This window comes from Gopherus evgoodei, chromosome 3 (genome assembly GCF_007399415.2).
Source record: "Gopherus evgoodei ecotype Sinaloan lineage chromosome 3, rGopEvg1_v1.p, whole genome shotgun sequence".
Classification (NCBI taxonomy): domain Eukaryota; kingdom Metazoa; phylum Chordata; order Testudines; family Testudinidae; genus Gopherus; species Gopherus evgoodei.
The window spans coordinates 156,749,360-156,771,239 of NC_044324.1; the positions used below are offsets into that span (position 1 = coordinate 156,749,360).

The 21,880-nt window shown below is 42.4% G+C and overlaps 2 protein-coding genes and 1 long non-coding RNA gene across 3 annotated transcripts in view; 2 read left to right on the forward strand and 1 right to left on the reverse strand.

The window, feature by feature from the left end:
* Nucleotides 1-8,827, forward strand: part of CRIM1 (cysteine rich transmembrane BMP regulator 1) — a 314,546-nt gene extending 305,719 nt beyond the window's left edge. The window contains exon 17 of the mRNA XM_030557098.1: nucleotides 7,414-8,827. Coding sequence (XP_030412958.1) covers nucleotides 7,414-7,590 — 177 coding nt within the window. The 3' untranslated portion in view covers nucleotides 7,591-8,827. The remainder of the gene's footprint in view (nucleotides 1-7,413) is intronic.
* Nucleotides 216-21,277, reverse strand: LOC115648856. Its single transcript, XR_003999675.1, has 2 exons — nucleotides 21,199-21,277; nucleotides 216-3,476 (listed from the first exon to the last, which is right to left on the reverse strand). It is a non-coding gene; the product is annotated as an uncharacterized LOC115648856 (long non-coding RNA).
* Nucleotides 3,384-21,880, forward strand: part of FEZ2 (fasciculation and elongation protein zeta 2) — a 72,090-nt gene continuing 53,593 nt past the window's right edge. The window contains exons 1-2 of the mRNA XM_030557099.1: nucleotides 3,384-3,479; nucleotides 21,198-21,806. Coding sequence (XP_030412959.1) covers nucleotides 3,406-3,479; nucleotides 21,198-21,806 — 683 coding nt within the window. The 5' untranslated portion in view covers nucleotides 3,384-3,405. The remainder of the gene's footprint in view (nucleotides 3,480-21,197; nucleotides 21,807-21,880) is intronic.

The window sequence follows — 21,880 nt, forward strand, 5'->3', positions numbered from 1 at the left end:
TTCACTATACCAGTATTACCATGGAGTCACAGACAGTCCCCTGAGACCTTCCAGCCTGTCTTGCCACCCAGGCAAACTGAACCTAGTGATAAAAGGTTATTAAAACCAAAAATCAGATCACATCAGGTTACTCCCAACCCCAAAGGGTCAATCACTTACCCCAAGTCAGGTGATACTCTGACTCACATCAAAGACAACTCTGGCAGCCAATTGTTCTATTAAACTAACTTAAAGGTTTATTAGCTAAGAAAAAGTGAGTTATTGAGAGGTTAAAGCACATAAAATACATTAACAAGTGAGTCTAAGTTTGTAAATCTAAAATAATGGCAGCGATGTTATAATCTGCTAGTTTTCCATACATTTCTCAGGGTTACTCAAAATAACTTTTGTGGATCTCTGTTTTGCATCTGGAATGTTTCCCTATGAATGCTCAAATTGTTCAGAGATGCTGGATCCTTTTTTTAATCATATTTATAGCTTTTCCACACAGAAGGCAATGTGAAAAATGTCTTTACTCCTCCACCATCTCTTGCTTTGAAATGAGCATTTCCTGTTATAGCCATTAAGTCCTTCATTAGCATTTCCAAGGTTCCATTCACATTTGATGAATTTAGTCTCTGAGATATACACAATGTAAAAGGTAATGTAGTAACAAATAACAATCCTTCAGTAGTTTTCGTTAAGTTTATACATCAAGTACATTCTTACCACACCTTTGATGTAGGGTTATCTAATTACCAAGGTATACATAATGTAAACATAATTACAGGGGTATATGCAATGCAAATATAATTTAACAACAGACAGTTACAGATAAGTGAATACACTAACATTAGCATCTCTTTTTATATCTATTAGCGTATGAGTGAATTATTCTGAATGCATACTCATACTTCTTTGATATTCATACAGAAGTGAACTGGCCTATTGCTCTCATCTGAACTGGTCTATCAGTGTGGCAACCCCTTCTTCCAAAATGGCCACATGCTATCATCGTTCTCATTGGGAGCAAAACCAAGAACATCATCTTGACTGAGGACAGTCTGTTTTCTCAGTCTCATTGAGAACAATAGTATATGAGACATTTTGAAAAGGGGCAATTCCTGGTGAAACTTTCTGCAGAAGGATATTAGTCTTCAATCACTGCTGAAGAAACAACTTTCAGTTAAGAATGATAATGCCAAAAAATGGCCACTAAACTGTTAAAAACATCAAAGTTAAACAATGCACAAACTTTCAGAGAGTTTTCATTATATGATAGGTTTGAAGAGTCTGCATTATTCCATTAAGATCATTTAAGATTTAAAAAGATGCTCAATTTCTTTTAAAAATTAATTTGAATTCATAAACTAATAAATGGATTTATTTTTAAATTCTCAGAAAATTCATTTTCTGGCCCACAAAAAAGGTCTATAATTTTGGAGAGGTTACAGTGTATTCTTCCCGTATAAGTGATTGAGTCTCTGCTTTAAGTACAAAACTGTGGAACTACAATAATAATAAAAGCCTGAATAGTACTTCTGCTTGTTATCTCACCAGCACCCAGGGTAAGAGGAACAGACTTTTACTTGTTGATTGAAATCACAGTCAGAGCAATCTCTGAAAGCACCTTTTTTATCACCCTTCATCTTTCACATTTACCATAGTCATTACCAGAATTATCCATTTCAATTTAGTTTTCTCAAATATCAATTTATATGAATGATAAACACATGTTGCTGCACCCATGAATTCCCAACCCTTTTTGTCTGGGGCCAACTTCTCTCATGTCCCTGGGGTCTCTAGAACCTATCACACCATGCCCTCAACCTGCTTGTCACATCTCACACATTCTGTCTTGCTGTGCTTTTAACACTTTTTTGTTTTCTTTTCTAATAATTTTTCTTGTTTCTTTCTGTTGTTTGTTCTTGTTACTCCCACCAGGCCCTCCTCTTGCTCCTCAGTAGTCCCACCACTGTGTCCCACTCAGGAGCTTGTTTTTTAATCATGCTACAAAGCAGTTTGTATAGATACAGTGTAGCACCACCTAGTGGAAGAGTACATAACACACAGCCAGAAGTAGCAACAGATTAAGGAAGAGACCATATAAGCCAGTGCCCAAATTCCTGTAAAAAAGGAAAGGTTTGCCCCACAGAGAAATTTGGGTAGGAACAGCTGTGCTATATCTTCTCTAAATTTACCATAGATGCAGATAAGTGGGACAATGGCAGATCTTTATTCTACTAATTTTCTACTGTCCTATCACATGAGATGTCCCCTAAATGTTGCAAAATATTACTTATTGGATTGTTTTGACAACATAAAAATCAAAGTTGTTTAGGGACATACTCTGACCCTTTCCTCACAATGAGTAGAACCTTAGTCTGCAAGTGGTCCTACTGACTTGAGTGGGACGACCCTTGAAGTAAGGGGTGACTCAGTATAGCAAAAGTCTCAGAATCTGGCACTTAAGTTAGAAGGGCTATATCTAGGTTTATTTGTGTGATAAGGGTTTGCCAGATCAGGCTCTAGATTTGCTAAGTAGTTGAAATCTACCAGAAACCTTGTTTTTGCTATTGCAAGTAAATTTAGGAAAATCTATTACCTTATACAATGCTTACAGAAGCATTTTTGTTTCAAACTCTAGCACCTGCATAGTGTAACCCATTGGCTTAGACGTGTGCAGTTTTTCTCAGTTATAGGCAAGTTCTTGTTTGAAGACTAGTGAATATGCAAATGGTCAAATTTTATTCAATACCTCACCTTTTTTTTTCTTTTGAGTTACTTCCTCCAGATACCCCTAATTCTTTTGTACCTCTATCTGTTGGATGGGGGGACACTTCCTAGTAAGTTTCAACAACTGGGAAATGTCTCGGGTCCAATTGTACATATTCACAAGCCTTCCTGCCACCCTCACTCTTCTCCTCTGAAGTAATCATTCTTAATTATTATTTATCCATTTATTTATATTGTTTCCATATATAATTCAAATTATACAAGAATGAAAATAAGGTCTCTGATCTAGAAAGGTTACAGTCATTTGTGTGCTTGAGATTTCTCCTATTTCTTATAACAACTTTCTTTATAGACAGTCTGGAGCAGCCAAGTCTCTTTGGGTCATTAGTATTCCAATAAGTCAGTGCCCATTACAGTTCTGTGTGGGACAAAATTTTCCTAGCTTCATGGACACACTGAGTATGAGGCTTCTCATTCTTAAGAAAAGTAGATGAATAATTCTCACAGTATAACTACATTAGAAATCATACTAAGAGATAATTCAGTTAGGAAGCCCTTTATAATAGTAACAAATCAGATCGCTGAGACTGACACAAGCCTTTGATCTGTTATTCTTTTTAAGTCTCGCCATCAGTGCATTAGTCACTTCAGCCATATAGCCCTGAATCGCTGCAAAATCCAATAAACATCATGGTTTTTTTCCCAAACATGGAGTGTTTTCAGCTAGAAACCACAAGCCTCTCATTTGAACTATTGGCAGCCTGTATGAGAGAAAACAAAAACAGAAGGAAATGTCAGCCATAAAATTTCATCCTACATAAGTGATGACATTTTACTTTATATCCAAAGCAAACAAATCTATAGCAGAATAACTTAAAAAAAATAAAACATTACTGCTTATTAGTAGGATACAGTTCACACCACCAGAACAGAAGCCCTGATGCTAATTGTAATGATCCAAAATAATATACATAAATGGACATATTTAACTGTAAACAAAAAGGCTTATATTACCTCAAATTTTGGGGAAAAAATTGATTCACATAAAGCAAATTATGTGAAGTCATTCCAAAATCCCAAAGATCTAAACATTTGGGAAGATTTTTGCCTTTAATAGATGAAATGGGAACTGTACAAATTAATCTTACCAACAATTTTATTCCTACATATTGAAAGAAGTGGCAACTATCTATCTTGACAGGGAAGTTAATGACCTGGTATTACTAGTATAAATCAGTGCCAAATAATGTAAATCTGTCTTTATACATTAAAATATCAAATTGATTTTCTGTAACAACCTATTTGTAGATTTGGTAGTGGTCTAAGCACAGATTCAAACGCTATCATTTCTTATATCATCACTAGTAAAACAACATCTTTTTTAATATTTTTCCTGAGTAACAGCAATTGTGTGGTTAAGAGTATTAGACCCACTGTAAATAGCTTTCAGGTCTGGTAAATGTTGTAGCATCTCTTCAACATTTATCTAACTTGGCAAACATTTATTGTGTACTTACACTTCTCTCTATCACACATCATGAGTTGTTTCATCTAATCCAGGATTCTCTTATCTAATTTATGAGAAAGTCATGCAGAACTGTATCAAAGACCTTACCAAAGTTAAGAAGCACTATGACCACTACACTTCATTTATCCACCAAGCTTTTTATCTTATTAAAGACAAAGCACCAGGTAGTGATGAGTTACATCCAGCTATATAATATAAGAGTAGAGAATCAGGTAGGTGAGCTATTATTTTTAAATCTTTTTAATGCCAAAGAAGCACAGTACTCAGTGTGATTACTGTCATTCCAATATAGAAATTAAAGGTTGTAAAAAGAGGCTTTCCAGAGAAGTGTAATGTGTATGGCTCTGATCCTACAAAATGATCTGTGGACTGGACTTTCAGGCCAACACTGAGTCCTGCTAAAGTTAATGGGACTCAGCACAGGTACAAGTGTCTGTTCAAGCAGATCCTTTTGCAGGAACAGGCCATAAATTAGGAAAGATTTTCAAAAATCATTTAAGGACTATTCGAGGTACATCTGGAAAAGAAAAGATGATTTGATATGAATAGACCTGGATTACTGAATAGAAATCTTTGATCAATAAATCTCTTTATGATTTGGATCATCCGAGAGAGACGATGCAACCTTAACTCTATCCACCTTGTACGTATGCATTATGTTAGTCTAATTACATGATCACATATTATTTTTTCCACAGGACTCCTGCCTCATTCAGTGCACAGGTTAAACAATGAATGAGGCAGGATGTGTAATGAAAGAGGCAGTTGTCTGTAGGACCCCTGACTCATTCAGTGCAGAAGCTAGAAGTTGTATAATAAATGAGAGAATGGACTTCAGGTACAGAAAGGATGGTCTTATGATTAAGGCACTGGAGGGGACCCAGGAGAGATTAATTCTTTACCTGGCTTGGTCACAGACTTACTATATGGTGTTGGACAAGTAATTTTTAATTTTTCAGAGGCACTCACTTGATTGTATGTTCTTTATTTTTGGATGCCCAACTTGAGATGAATGGACATGGCTTAATTTTCAGGAGTGCTGAGCACTAACAAATCCAGATGAATGCAGTGCAGTTACAGTGTAGCGTACTCTGCTAGATACCAAAAATCATGGAGGGAACAGAAACACTGGATATCTGGCTTATTACAACAGTCTAAACCACTAAACCCCTCTTTTTGCACTATGACTACAGAGGTGTTAATGGGACCCCACTCTACCTTTGAATGGGTCCTTACAATATGTGCTAACTACTTATACTAAATTATCTGTTCCATCTTGCATTTTGCTGTGATGCTGGGAATTCCTTTCCCAGACCTCAGGAAGAGATCTATGTGGCACAAAAGCTGGTCTCTTACCAATAGAAGTTGGTCCAATGAAAGATGTTCCCTCACCCACCTAGTCTCTCTCAAATCCAGATGAAGTCATTGAAACTGTGGGTTCTCAGCAGTCTCAAATTGGGCACCCGATCACTGAGGAACCGCAAATTAGTGTATAGTTTTTCAGATTTCAAGTGAGCATAGAGACTGCGCCATCCCTAATCTATTGGCAGTGCCTGGCCTGAGCCTTGTCCCTACCAATTATGGTGCCCTACGCAGCCCAAGCACATGCTCCCCCTCCCCTTGTCCTGCAGAGGGGTCTGGGATGTATTCAAGGCTTGCAGAGCCAAAGAGGCAGGAGCTGTGTGGGGGTGTGCTTTGGGGGCTCTACAGGCCCAGAGCAGCCGGGGGCATTAGCGGGGGGGGAGGGGGCCTGGCACTGGCAGCAGGAATGACCCAGCCCCAGCCGTGTCGCTCGGGGGGAAAAGGCTTGGGGAAAGGGATCTGCCCCCACCCCGCCGCACTCACTGGCAGCGGGAAGTGGAGCAGGCTGGGGCTGGGTTGCTCTGCTTCCCGCAAATGCTAGTGAACGCTGGGGTAGGCCTGACCCCTGCTGCCAGTGCCAGGCCCCCCTGTTAATCCTCTTGGCCGCATCTATCACTGGGGGAAGGGGCTTGGGAGAAGGGGTGGAAAATGGGGGCGGAAAGAGACGGGGCAGGGGTAGAGAGAGTTGTCCCAGGCCCCGCACATCCCTAGGAACATCCCTGTCCCTTGCAGTGGGCGCACCTCAGAGGGGGGCCAGCTGGGGGATGGGACTAGCTGCTGGCGCTGCTGCATATAAAGCATGCAGCTGCATAAGCCACCGTGAAATTTGGGGCAATTTGGTGCCCCAAATTTTGTGGTGCCCTACGCAGCTGCATATTCTGTGTATGCCTAAGGATGGCCCTGCCTGGCATCCCAAAGAGGGCAGGCAGCCCTCTCTTGCCCACAGAGCAAGAGACATGTAGGAGGAAGACTAGACTTTGTAAAGGGTTGTAATATAATAGCAGATCTGCTGCCTTTGCCTGTCAGAATTCTGGGAAGCAGAATACCAGTGCTCCCTCAAGAGTCATAGTTCCATACAGGGGTGGCTCCAGGCCCCAGCACGCCAAGCGCATGCTTGGGGCAGCATGCTGCAGGGGGCACTCTGCTGGTCGCCAGGAGGGCAGCAGGCAGAGTGCCTTCAGCAGCATGCCTGTGGAGGGTCCGCTGGTCCCGCGGCTTCGGTGGACCTCCCGCAGATGTGCCTGCAGATGCTCCACCAGAGCCACGGGACCAGCGGACGCTCTGCAGGCACGCCTGCGGGAGGTCCACTGGAGCCACAGAACCGGCCAGCGGCAGAGCGCCCCCCGCGCCATGTTTGGGGCGACGAGACGTCTAGAGCCGCCCCTGGCTTCATAGCAATTTGTAAAATTGTATTGTATCTAACAGGCACAATCCAGCCTGAAATTATAAAGCTTTCATTAAATGTAGACTGTAAAATACTTTATAATATGTATAGTAAAGGTAGCAGAGTTGTCACCAAATCTTTCCAAATGAAAAGGATTCATTTGCCAGCTTCTGGTCCCAAGAAATTATATACCTGTGGCCCAAACATTGCAGTCCTTACTCAGCTCTTACTCAGTCCATGGGAGTCTTGACTTAGCAAGGACTGCAAAAGTTGAATCTTTGTAACAAAGAAAAATAAATAGTTCAGTGTGATTTTTGTTTTTGGGAACTTTGTGTCACAAACACTTCCCATTACCTGTTGTGGAGAGAAGACAACAGTGGTGTATGAACTGGATTTTTATGTTTTTTTTTTTCTTTTCCAACAGCCTTCTTGCCTAAACAATCAGCTGGTATACGTGGATTGCAAGAAAGGTACCATGGTCCAGGTGGACAGTTCTCAGAGAATGCTAAGAATTGCTGACCCAGATTCAAGATACAGTGGATTCTACAGCATGCAAAAACAGAACAACCTGCAGGCAGATAATTTCTATCAAACAGTTTGAAGAATTGCACCTTTGCCAAGGATTTGAGAAAGAAAGAAAGCGAGAGACTAAGTCTGCTATTAAAATAAAACTAGAATTGTGCACTTGCTTAGTGGATTGTATTGGATTTGTGACTTCATGTACAGTCTAAGACCTTACTGGGATGGGCTCTGACTCCTGCAATGTGCCAGAACAAACATTCCCACTTTTCCTTGCGATAACTGACCAAGAGTTTTCTTAGAACCAAAGTTTTAAAACTTGTTAAGATGTATTTGCTTGTAACATAGCTATAGAGATTGTTTGGGTGGGTGAATTTGGGGTTGGGTGGTGAAATGAGAGAAAGCTTCAAAGAAAGAAAAGCTGGTCAAGCTTGGCTCGGGGAGAGAACAAATAAAGAATATTGCCAAGCATCAGGATGGTGGCTTTTCTTGTTGCTCTGAAACTGCATTTGTTGCAGCAAAGCCTAACCCCACATGGAAACAGAAAACAGAGGTCTGATTTTTTTTTTCCCCAGCTGTTGCTACAAAAGTATACTCCTAGAACAGAACCTGTCATGTCACAGGTATGGTGTAGCTGCATATATTTTTCTATATGACAAGAAGCTGCAGTAGTTAATGAATAGCAAGGAAAAGGTTATAGCAGAATATAAAGGGTGGGTTTATTAAGGATGTATAAAATTATACCTTGTGCTGCTTTTTGTTTTAATTTTGTTTTCTGCAGAGCTGATTGGCCAGATTTTGGCAGAGTTAGCAAATGACTGAGGCCTAAATAATTCCTGATATGAGCACTGGATCTTTTGAGGGCAGTATTGAAGGAAGGAAGGGAAAGTCAAGAACACCATGCAGTTCCAGGGGCTTTTGTTTGTTGTGTTTTTGTTTTGTTGTTAATCTCTGGTTGTTCGGACAATTTCAGTGGAGGAGAAGGAAAAATATTTTTGTTGGACAAAGCTCTTGCTTAAATGAAAGAGTAAAAAAGAGACTGTTTTAAGGTTTTTCCTGTTCTTATTTACTGGTTATGCAGATTAGAAACTACTTCCATGCTAGGAAGCTACTTAATTTTAATTGTGTATTACTCAAGCACCTTTTTTGAAGCTCAGAAAAAAGGAGATCATGCTTCTTTAAACATTAGCATTATAGGAATATTTATGTAAATATAATTATGCTAAAAACAACAAAGTATTTGTATGTCTGTGTGTATATATGTGCATATATATAATGTGTGTGCATACACACAAACACACTATATATGTATATGTGTATATATACAGTATATATATAGTATCAATCTGTATATATACAGTATATATATAATTTTCTATTTTTTTCTTGTTGAATGTATTTTTATCTGAGAGATTTTACCCAGAGCAGAAACAGATAAAACAGGCATTCCATAGCAGTGCTTAATTGCTTGTGAGTTTAGAAAAGACAAGAGGAGCATCTCATTCTACCTACCGTTTTATTTGATTTGAAAGTGTTTTGTGTGTGTGCGCGTGCGCATGTACGCGTGTACACGCTTGTGTTTGCGTGTGCGTGTGTGTGTATGGTATGTGCACGATTATAGCAGTAAGCGTTGCTCTTGCTACATTTCAGGGTGTTTCTTTTTTTCTTTTCCTGCTTAGCCTTAAAAAGGCTTTTAATGAATGCATCGGCTAGAGACACTGATGGCAATATACATGCAGCACTAATCAGCTCCGTAGAATAACACCATCAGCTCCTTGATTTTTTTTTAATTCAAACAATTGTTTGAAACAACTACTGGAATATTGTCCACATTAAGCTGGAAGTTTGTTGTAGCTTGCCTCATTGATAACTCTGACTGTGTAATACAAAGTTAACTTTCCAGACAGGTCTTGGCACTTTTATACTAATTACCCATTTGTGCATTGCCTTTTTTTCTTTTACAAATGCTTGTCATAAAAGACACAGATACCCAGTATGCTTAATGTGAAAAGAAAATGTATTTTTTTGTAAAGGAACTCTCAAGTATTGTTGTAAATACTTGGTCAGAGGTTGCTGAACTTTAAAACTGAAAAAAAAAAAACCTAATTTATTATTATAATGACCTAATTTATTAATCTGAAGATTAACAATTTTTTGTTTTAGAATATCAGAATGGTGTTCTAGCTGTTTGCATCAAAGAAAAAAATAGGTGTTTCATTAAGGGTCAACATTTTTTTCTATTTATATATGACTTCAGTTTCCAAAAACAAGAAAAAATGTAGTCCTCCCAGTATTTTGTACTCAATATGATACTGAAACAGATATGTTTCTGTCCAGCTATTACAAAGATTCTGTCAAGACAAATCATCCATTCCTTGCATAAGAGTAAGCAGTCTTTATCCAGAAAATGTAAAAGCTTGCTTTTGTTTTACAATCAAGGCCATATTCTGAAAATATTAGCAGGATATAGGACATGGTATAAAATGTTTTTTATTATTTTATTATTATTTTAAAGATATGATTTATCCTATGTGCTGTATCCATTACACTCTTTTACTTTGGTTCCTGTTGTGCTCTTGTAAGAGAAATGCAGATATAATTTTCTGAAAAATAAAATAGACGCATATGTGGCACTCGGAGTGCACTGCAGTTCAGCAGATTGCTTGTTTACTTTTTTAACTGTAAGGCGGTTTCTTGTAATTTGGCTCTTGGCAGCACAATAAAAATTTTAAACCTAATGATGCACTTTTTAAAAAATGTTCATATGAATGACTACCATAAAATGTTTGAGACATTAGTTTATAATTTATTTATTCTATGGTGATTTATTTCCTTCACATTTGAATTTGTACATTATTTTTGCCCAACATTGTTCTAAAGTAGTTTTGAACCAAGACAGGTCAACTACAGGCCTTTCAATTAGGGACAGTTTTTGTCTCACACATGAGGTTTGAACTGAAGAATTTTCACAGGGTCTTTAGAAAATGTCTGTGAAGTTCTAGCAATAAAATTATGGACTATATCAAACTTCACCTCATCTCATAAACTGAAATGTCTCATCTTAAACTTTAATACATATTAACATAAGAATTACTATACTGGGTCAAACCAATGTTCCAGCTAGCCCAATATCCAGTGGCCAGAACCAGAGCTTCAGTAGACTTGTACAGAAAAGGACAACTGAAGCGATCCTCCCATCTTCCCCGTCCAGCTCCTCTGTCAAAGGTTTAAGGTTGTCCCCAGCATGGGGTTGCATCCCTGACCATCTTGGCTAATAGCTATTAATGGACCTATCCTCCATGAACTTATCTAGTTCTTATCTGAACTGTTCCACATTTGGCCATCACATACCAGGGGAATGAGTTTCACAAGTTAATTGTGCATGGTGTGAAAAAGTACTTCTGCTTGTTTGTATTAAACCTTCAAACTATTAATTACATAGGGTGACCCCATTTTTTGTATTGTGGGAATGGGTAAATAACACTTCCTTACTCACTTTTTCCACACCACTGGTGATTTTATAGATCTCTACCATATCCCTCCTTAGTTGTCAATTTCTAAGATAAACAGTACTAACCTTTTTAGTCTCTCCTTGTATGGAAACCATTCCTTTGATCCTCTTTGTTGCCCTTCTCTGAACCTTTTCCAATTCCACTATATCCTTTTTGAGATGGAACAACCAGAACTGAACACTATTCAAGGTGTGGGTGTATCCTGCATTTATATAGTGGCATGATATTTTCTGTCATATTTTCTACTCCTTTCCTAATAGTTCCTAACATTGTTAGCCTTTTGACCATTGCTGCACATTGAGCTGAAGTTTTCAGAGACTGAGTATCCATGGTGACTCAGATCTCTAGCCTCAGTGGTAATGGTTAATTTAGAAGCTTTAATTTTGTATATATACAGAGGAAACGTGGGGGGGGGGGGGGCGGCACGCATGGTCATGTGCATCCCCCTCCCCCAGATTTCTGCCAGAGTTTGCTGGCTGGGCTGGCTCCCTGTGCAGCAGCTCCTGGAGCTGGTGAACTGCAAGCTGTGGCCACAGGGAAAGGGAGAAGCAAACAGCTGGGAGTTGCAGGGAGGAGGCATTGAGAATAAGGAGGGGGGGGTGTGCCTGGGAGTTGGGGGAGAGATTCAAGCTGTTCAAGGGAGAGGGGGACCATTAAATTGTGCCTCCCTACTCAGCAGGTACTAGTCATCTCTGAATTTATAGTTGGGATTATATTTTTCTAATGTGCATTATTTTGCATTTATCAACACTGAATTTCATCTGTTGTTTTGTGAGATCCCTCTGTAACCAGGGCCGGATTAATGCAAGGGCTTTAGGGGCTGCAATCCAGTGCCCCAGGCTAAGGGGGAACCGTCGCAACAGGGCTCAGGCAGGCTACCTGCATGCTGAGGCCCCATGCTGCTCCCAGAAGCAGCTGGCTGCTGGCATGTCTGAGGCCCCTTGGGGGGAAGGTGGCTCCCATTGGCCAGGAACTGGCCAATCGGAGCTGTGGGGGTGGCGCTTGTGGGCATGGGCAATGCACGGGGACACGCTCTCCCCCTCCCCAAGCGGCACACAGAGATGTGCCAGCAGCCAGCCACTTCCGGGAGCAGCATAGGGCTATGGCAGGAAGGAAGGCAGCCTGCCTAACCCTTGCTGTGCTGCTGGCTGGGAGCCACCTGTGGCAGGGAGTCCCGGGGACAGTCGGGACAGGGAGGGCACAGAGGTTGAGAGGGGCGATCAGGGGACAGGGAATGGGGGGAGTTGGAGCGTGAGCGTTCCGGGGGTCGGTCAGAACTCAGCGGGGGAGGTGGATAGGGGTCGGGGCAGTCGGGAAAGGGAGCAGGGTTGGGGTCTCTGGGGGACGGTGAGGGGACAAGGAGCAGAATGGGTCGGGGATTCTGAGTGGGGGCGGGCAGTCGGGGGGCAGGAAGTGGGTGGGGGTTGGATAGGGGGCAGGGCCAGGCTCTTTGGGAGGTACAGCCTTCCCTACCTAAAGCTCATTCAGCAGTTTGAGGCTTGCAAAAGAGCCAAGCTGTTAGCTTTTCCATTAGGTCTACCATCCCTTTCACTTCTCAAATGCCAAATTATAGTCTATATTTAATTTCAGTGCCTTAGGGAGATTCATGTCAGGGGAGGGTAGCTTAATTTAAAATTAGCCACTTGGGGAGGGATCACATGAGAAGAGCAATATCCTTCCCAACCCTACCAAGGGAAACCCCCCACTCCCCTGCATTCCCTGTGGTTTTCAAGGGGTTAATTCAGTGATTCTCAAACTTTAATACTGGTGACCCCTTTCACATAGCAAACCTCTGAGTTCGATCCCCCCTTATAAATTAAAAACACTTTTTTATATATTTTACACTATTATAAATGCTGGAGGCAAAGCGGGGTTCGAGGTGGAGGCTGAAAGGTCGTGACCCCCAGTAACAATCTCGTGACCCTCTGAGGGGTCCTGACCCCAGTTTGAGAACCCCTGGGTTAATTTAATTTTAGCACCTTGTGTCCATTCACATGCATGCGCTATTTTGAGCATTTCAGTTTTCACAACATAGGCTCACCCCAGATTCTGGAACAAGCTCAAATGCTCAGTTCGTGGAGTATGTACATAAGCTATACTAAAGACAAACCCACAGTAACCGTCTCCAGTTTGTGAGGAACCCCATGGAGCCAGTCTCTAGGAAACAGATAAATGCATGGAGGTTAAGTCCGTTAATGGCTATTAGCCAGGATGGGTAAGGAATGGTGTCCCTAGCCTCTGTTTGTCAGAGGGTGGAGATGGATGGCAGGAGAGAGATCACTTGATCATTACCTATTAGGTTCACTCCCTCTGGGGAACTTGGCATTGGCCAGTGTCAGTAGACAGGATACTGGGCTGGATGGACCTTTGGTTTGACCCAGTATGGCTGTTCTTATGTTCTAAGCTAAATGAACCCAAAGTTATGGAGATAGATGCAAGTCAAGGAAGCCAGCAGAGTATCAGAAACCTGGAAAAATCTCTGACTGGATGGGCTCAGGCGTTTGGTCACAAGCTGAGGTGGTTTTAAAAGTTTCTGGATTTTTTTTACGCTGATTTTTTTTTGTTTCTTTAAACAATCAAACACAGCAAGCAGCAAATATTTGGCCACACACTTCTGAAACCCCAAACCATATTCAGGTTTTGGCAGACTAATTTCAGCTTTTCAATTAAAAAAACCACAACAAATTTTGAAGGAAAGCAGACATTGTCCGTGTTTTTTTTTCTGCTTTTTAAAAAACCCTAGTTTTCAATGCAGAAAAAAGTTTTGACAGAAAATATTTGTGCAACCCTTTTAAAGAGCTTTAGTGCCTTTTAGCACTAGCTGATGCTGAGAACCAGTGATACCTTGTAAAGAAGTTTTCTCAAAACTGGGTTTGTGCTGAGATGCAGAAGGTTTAATTTTTCCCAGGGCTGCCTGTGAGTGCGGAGCAAGTGGGGCAATTTGCCCTGGGCCCGACAGGGGCCCCCACAAGAATATAGTATAGTATTGCAATTTTTTTTATGGAAGGGGCCCCCAAAATTGCTTTGCCCCAGGCCCCCTGAATCTTCTGGGCGGCCCTGGTGCCTCCCGGCTGGAGCTTACACCTCGCTCCCTCTCCTGCACCTCAACCATCTGCCCCAGGTCAGAATCCCCTCCACCAAATTCCTCCCAGAGCCTTCCCTGTCTCCTGCACCCCAACACTCTGCCCCAGCTTGGAGCCCCCACTACTGCACCCAAAATCCCTCCCAGAAAGAAACTAATATAACAACTGTTCTAAGGAAAGAAGTAGGCTATTTTGAATTAACTTACCTATATTCTACATGTTTTAAGACTGAAATGTAACCACAGAATGGCTTTGTTAATTAAAAGGCAAGTTTAGTATAGCGTTAATAGCCTCAATGCCATAATTTTAATCATTTTGTTTTAAATTAGGAAAAAGCCTTGTATACAGCGGACCCAAAAAATCTAATAGCCTGGGACCCGCAGGAGAGTTAATCCGGCCCTGCCTGTAACTCTTTGCAGTTGGCTTTGTACTTAACATCTTGAATAATTTTGTATCATCTGCAAACTTTGTCATTTCACAGTTCACTCCCTTTTCTAGCTCATTAATGAATATGTTGAACAGCACAGTACAGATCCTTGGGGGACTCTACTGTTGACCTCCCTCCATTTTGAAAACTGACCATTTATTCCTACTCTGTTTCCTTTCTTTTAACTGGTTACTGATCTACAAAAGGACCTCCCATTATACTATGACTAATTAGTTTCCTTAAGACACTTTGGTACAGGACTTTGTCAAATGCTTTCTGAAAATCCAACTAATATGTATCAACTGGATCACCCTTATCTATGTGTTTGTTGACATCCTCAAAGAATTTTAATTGATGGGTGAAGCATGACTTATCTTTACAAAAGCTGTATTAACTCTTCTTCCAACAAAAAGTGTCCATCTATGTGTCTGATAGTCTGTTCTGTAGGATGGTTTCAACCAATTTCTCTGGTACTGAAGTTAGGCTTACTGACTTGTGTGCCATAACCAATGGTACAATCTGAACTGTTGAACAGCTGTATCCCCTCAATTCTCCAGCCTGGAGTGTGTTATACACTGCTTTGCTGTCAGAGCAGCCACTCCGGGCCTGCTCACTCACAGCCTCCAGCATGTAAATTACTCCCAGGTGAGTATAAGAGAGCTCTTAGCAAGTCACTGCTGAATTATATTGCAGAATGACACCAGCAAATTTCCAGCCTCAGGCTTGTCCCCAGAAATATGCATCCTGTACTGCCCAGCTCTTTCTTTCTGGACAATACAAGCTTATAGAAAGTGTCATTTCATTAATAGAAAATGATACGCACAAACCCTGTTATCTGAAATTGAATTCCTTAAGCAATTCAATTCAAACATGCACTAGTTTAGATAAAACAAAACAAGTTTATTAACTACAGATAAGATTTTAAGTGATTACAAGTAATGAGGCATAACATTCAGAATTGGTTACAAAGAAATAAAAGGTAAAATGCAAACTAACACCTAACTTAACAAGCCAAGTGAACTTAAAGCAAAGGATCGCTCTCACCATATATTCTAGCAGTCTTACTGGCTGAATCTTTCAGCCAGGATCACTTCCCCATCCAATGATGCTTCATTTGTCTTTCAAGCATTTTTTTGCCATGAGTAGAGATGAAGGGAGAGAGAATTTGTGTCCTATAGTCTCACTTTTTTGTCATTTTCCTCTTTGAAAATCATCTCTAGTTGAGGTTCAGGCCACAAGAAGTCTGTTGAATGGAAACTGCCAGCTGTTCCATTGCCAAGATGTAAATTTCTCACTTACACCCTTCTTCATGCCAAAGAATGGCCACTTACCCAGGTGATAGTCTAATTGATTTTGTTGATGCCTGACTGAGGCATCGGTTTGCCTTTTGTCTCTCAGAACTTGGTTTGGGCTGCTTTCCCAGATCTGGAATATGCCTAACATCATACAGTATTGTGTTGCCACACATAACTCATTATTGTCCTGGTAAAATGAGTTTTCAAATGATACATTTTGTACAAAGTATGTCTTGTGGGTTATCAGTCTTGTAAAATGGGTGAACATAGGGGTACAGACTATCACAGCCTGTAATTGCCGGGATCACCTCTGGAGCCTTTAAAAAAAAACTGGTATCGCATTAGCTATCCTCCAGTCATCTGGTACAGAAGCTGATTTAAATGATAGGTTACATACCACAGTTAGTAGTTCTGCAATTTTTATTTAAGTTCTTGGGTGAATACAATCTGGTCCTGGTGACTTATTACTGTTTATCAATTTGTTCCAAAACCTCTGCATCCTCTGCAATGAGGACCAATGCAAATAATTAATTTAGCTTCTCTACAATGGCCTGGTCTTCCTTGAGTGCTCCTTTAACACTATGGTCATCTGTCTGACAGCTTCCTGCTCCTGCTGTACTTTAAAACATTGTTAGTTTTTGTGTCTTTAGCAAGTTGCTTCTCAAATTTTCTTAGCCTGCCTGCCTCATACTTTTACACCTAACCTGCCAGTGTGTGTGTGCGCTTTCTTACTATCCTCACTAGAATTTGACTTCAAAATTTTAAAGGATGCCTTTTGCTTCTAATCACCTCCATTACACTGCTGTTTAGCCATTGTTCTGTTCTTTGGTCCTGTGTCTTTTCTGATTTGGGTTATACATTTAGGCCTGAGCCTCTGTTATGGTGTTTTAAAATAGCTCCTATGTTCCTTGCAGGCATTTAATTCTTGTGACAGTTCCTTTTAATTTCCATCTGACATGCATTCTTGTGTAGTTTCTCTTTTTAAAGTAAAATGGTACCAAGGTGGGGTTTTTTTTGGTATTATTCACTCTACAAAGATGTTAAATTTAATTACACTATTATCACTATTACTGAGAGGCTCAGCTATTTATTGGACCAGCTCCTGTATTCCACTTGACTGAATCAAGAATTGCCTCTTCCCGTGTGATTGCAGGACTAGCTGCTCCAAGTAGTCATCACTTCTGATGTCTAGAAATTTTATTTCTGTGTCATGCGCTGAGGTGATATTTTCCCAGTCAATATGAGGATAGTTGAAATCACCCGTTATTGTGCTTTCTGCTTCTGTAGCCTCTCTAACCTCCCTTAGCAGTTCACGAGCACTGTCACCATCCTGATCAGGTGATCTTTTTGTTCCATTTTTTCCTCTAGGGCTGCCCCCGTCCCCCCACCACCCCATATTTAGTGTTTTAAACAGAGGGACTGTATCAAAGTTGGGACTGTCTTAAACTCTTAGCCATTTAGCCATAAATGTCCAGTATTTTGAAAAAATCATTGCAATAGCTTTAAACATGGCTTGTTTGCAGACACCATTCAGACAAACATTAAACCATGTGTATAAAATAATACATTCTCGTGCCTTCATTTCTATAAGGATATACAGAAGAATCTAGTTTGCATTATATAGTATTATGTTTCATAATTTATATTTTAAAATGCTGAATTAAAGGCATAAGAACAGTGGGACAGTGTTTGACTATAACAATTTATTTCTTGACTTTTGAAGTTGATGTTGCTAAGCACACCTTGCTCAGTGTGGCTCTTGGATAGCAGGGCTTCTCAACTGTCAGCTCCAACAAGATCCATGTCAAGTGCAAAGGGGGAAGCAGTGCTGTAGACATTAACACTACTGAGTCTACAATAACTTACCCTCAAAGCCAGAGGGCAACAAGAGTATTGGAGAGACTGTGTCAAATCCCCAAAGACCCTTCACTTTCCCTCAACACCAATCCCTTTCCTAGAACCAGATCGGAAACCATTCTGTTCTGGGGAGTGGAGGGAAATACAGAGAGGGTCTTATTTAAGAACTGAGATCAAGGAAAGCTTAGCAGGAGAATCAGAATTTATGGGAAGGGGAGCTCAAGGGAGTGATAGGAGTAGGAAATATTACTGCAATTTCATCAGTTCATATCCAGCTACTTCAAAGCTGAGACATCTGCCTGCATCTTCAAATCCAATCAGCTCTGGGCAATCTAACAGCAGCCGAACAACCAGCAGTGAATATTTTCTTTCATCTGGGCAGTATAACATTACTGGAATAATTTTATTCTAACTTGACACCAGTAATTCCCTGGGCCCTGTGTGTCTTGTGCAAAGAGAACTGGAGTACTGTGAGTAGAAGGGAGCAGCTGCCCCCACAAAGCCCAGAGGAACAGGTAGCAGGATATTAGCCTCTGTAAGCCTTTCTTTGAAGACCTTATCAATTCCTAGGATCATGAACTGAGAATGTAATGTATTTGTTCACAATAATGTAGATTGTGTTGGTATTATAAATAAAAAAATGCTTAGTTTCATATGAAACTAAGTGCTGCCTATTCTTGGCCTGTATCCTTAAATACTTGCCTTTGAATAGGTGGTGGATGAAACCAGTGCTACCTTGAGGGATATTATCTGAAAACTTATGCTGTAGGAGTGCTCAGGCCATAGATTTAACCATTAGGTGTTAGGCACTGGTTCTTTCAGCTCAAGTGATGGCAGAGAGCCCCCCACCCTGCCTAATTTGTCATGTGTGAGAGCTTTCTAATCCATGGGAGATCCAGGAAAAAATTAAAAACAAAGAGCATGCCCAAGGATAGGTTCAAAACACTGGTGTTTCATTTAACAGGAAAGTACCCTGGTCCATTGCACAAGAGACCCATATATGCAGGTTCTCTCTTAAAATAAGTTCTCTCCTGCCATGTAAATCCAAAGTAGACAGCCTAAAGTTCAGCCTCTATATCTGCAAAAAGAGGTGTGTCTTTACATTGATATAGCCATCTCAAGTTAGCTACTTCAACATAAAATCCTAGTGCGGACAAAGCACAAGTAGTTTATATCTCAGTGTGGTAATCATGGTCAACTCTAACCACAGCTGGGATTTACCTGAACTAACTACACTGAGGTAGAAACGACAGTATCTTGTCTCCACTAGGATTTTATATTGAGATACCTAACCCATTTTTCTTCCTACTCTACAATTGCAGCTGAAGCTTCTGGAAGTGGAAGGGCTCTTCCTTGACTGGCTTGTTCCATGGGCAGAACAGAATGCAAAGTGATTGCTGCTACCACAGAAAAGCAGCATGCCAAGGCAGGAGATGACATCTGAAGGGTTGGATGGAGATAGACAATAGACTACGTGTGAGTGCTATTGCCCTGTGTGCTGCATGGGTTTCACCTCCCCCCAACAGCTCCAATGGGAAGAGCTGACACTGGAGGGGCAGGAGCTGGAGTATACTGGTGCCAAGTACTAAGGATCTCCTCGACTGACATTGCTGTGGAAGTGAAGTGCAATAAGTACCTTTTGATTCAGCCTATCTACCCATCTAATAATAAATTAATGCTGATACTTCAATCCTAGGATTTTAAGGTACTTTCTCCTACCTATAAAATAGATAAGAAAACTGAAGAACAGAGCTGTGACAGGATTTTTTCAAAGTTGCACAGTGAGTCAGTGGCAAAGCTGGGAATAGATCCCCGGAGTCCTGATTCTCCAGTTCTGTGCATTAGACACAAGACCAGCCTTCCCATTTGTAGCTGCAGTGTTTTCTTTCCTCCCTTTCCCTCTCTGTTACAAGCTTGCTCTCATCAATTTTTTCCTTGTCATTGTCTTTCTGATTCTTTACCACCTGTCCACTTCCCTTTCACCATGTCTGTCATTTGGAGGATGGAACATGCTGCTGCTGCTCAGGTCCAGAAAGCAATGTTGTTGGCCATCTGTCTCTGCTGAACTGAGAGGCACAATGGGGACAAAGGAGCAGCAGAAGAGCAGTAGTTGGAGAAGAAAAATCATGTAGGACTGTAAATGACATCAAGAGATCAAGTCCAGGCCCCCTGTGCAGAGGCAGGACCAGGAAAAGCTAGATCATTCCTGAAAGCTGTTTATCCAACTTGTTCTTAAAAACCTCCAATGATAGGGATTCCACAACTTCCCTTGGAACCTATTCCAGACCATATTTATCCTTACAGTTAGCGGAGATTAAGCCCATTGCTTCTTATCCTACCTTCAGCAGACAAAAAACAATTTATCATAATTCTCTTTATAAGTCCTTATCATAGCTGATGACTTAGCATGTCCCCCTTCAATCTTTTCTGAAGATTAAATATGCTGTTTTTTTAACCATTCTTCATAAATCAGGTTTTCTAAACTATTTGTCATGTTTGTTGCTCTCCTGTGTACTCTCTCCAATTTGTCCACATCTTTCTTAACATAGGGCATATGGGACTCATCATGGGCCTCACTAGTGATGAGTAGAGTGAGACAATTACCTTACGTCTCATATATAAAAACAAGGAGTCCTTGTGGCACCTTAGAGACTAACAAATTTATTTGGGCATCAGCTTTTGTGGGCTAGAACCCACTTCATCAGATGCATGGAGTGGAAAACACAGTAGCAGGTATATTTATACACAGTACATGAAAAGATGCGAGTTGCCTTACGGAGGAGGGGGGAGGGTCAGTCTAACCAGACAATTTAATTATCAGTAGAATACCAAGGGAGGAAAAATCACTTTTATAGGAGTAATAAGGGTGGCTCATTTTAAACAGTTGACAAGGTGTGAGTAATAGTGGGGGGGGGAATTAGTAAAGTAAAATTAGGTTTTATAATGACTCATCCACTCCCAGTCTTTATTCAGGCCTAATTTGGTGGTGTCCAGTTTGCAAATTAATTCCAGTCATGCAGTTTCACAGGGGACTTTTTTTGGAAGTTTTCCTCCTTTGTATTCTCCTGGTGATCTCAGGGTTTTGGCTATGGCGATCACGCTGCGCTGTGCATGGGCTGCACTGAATTTCAGCTTGGTGATTTCTGAGCAATTCTCCAACCTGTCCCGGGGGGATGAATTCTAGCCCTGCCCGCCCATGAGCTATGCCCCCTCCCGCGGCGGTTCAGCTGCAACCCTTTTCAGCGCCACCTGCATCCCAGGCCTGACTGAAAACACTGACCAGGGGCTGCCCGAAGTGCCCCCAGCCTGACTGGGCATGGGAACCACTGACCTCTGCCGGTCCAGCGGCACCTCCCAGGCCGCGGCCGAGTCCGCGCAGAGGCTGAACCTTGCTCAGGGCCAGCGCCGGCCGGAGGGAGAATGGTGGCAGAGGAAGCGGGCACCGCCTAGAGGAGGCCGGGGCCAGGGTCAGGTCCCGGGGGTAGGAGGCTCGCGGCGCGGGCCTGCTGGGGTTACCTGCCTGCCGCAGCTCGGTCAACGGCCCCGCCGGGGCTGCGAGCGCCTCGCGCTCTGCTCCGCCGCCTCCTCACCGCCCGCCAGGGCAGGAGTCGGGCGGCTCCGCGCACGCGGGGCTCCGGGACTCCAACGCTCGCTCGGGACGGGGGCGGAGCTGGCTCCTTTCCGCTCTCCCCCCGCTCCCAGGACCCCAGCGCCGGCCCTGGGCTATGCCAGCCGCGCAGCAGCCTCCGCCGTTTGCGGGCGGCTTCTTTGGGCGCCAAGGCCCCCAGCGGGCTCCTTCGGCCCGGGACCGGCCCCGCCCCGTCTCCGCTGCAGCGGGAGGAGCCCTGGGAGCGCGCTCCGTCGAGCGCGCAGCCCGGTGTCTCGGTAACGGCCATGGCGGCGGCCTCGCCGCGGGACCCCGGGGACTGGCAGGATTTCTCCGGCTTCCAGCCCCCCGCAGGGAGCAGCCCCGAGCCGGCCCGGGACGGGGACACTTGGGGGCCTGGAAACCTGAGGGAAAAGCTGCTCCTCTGCTTCAAGCCGCCCCCGCCTCGGGACGGCGGCAGCGAGAGCCGGGTCCCGCCGCGGCCCCTCAGCGAGCAGAGCGCCCTAGAGAAAGACGAGTGAGCGGGGGCGGGGCGCCGGGAGGGGGGTGAACGGCACGCGCGGGGGCCCCTGTTGGGGCCTGCGGCGCATG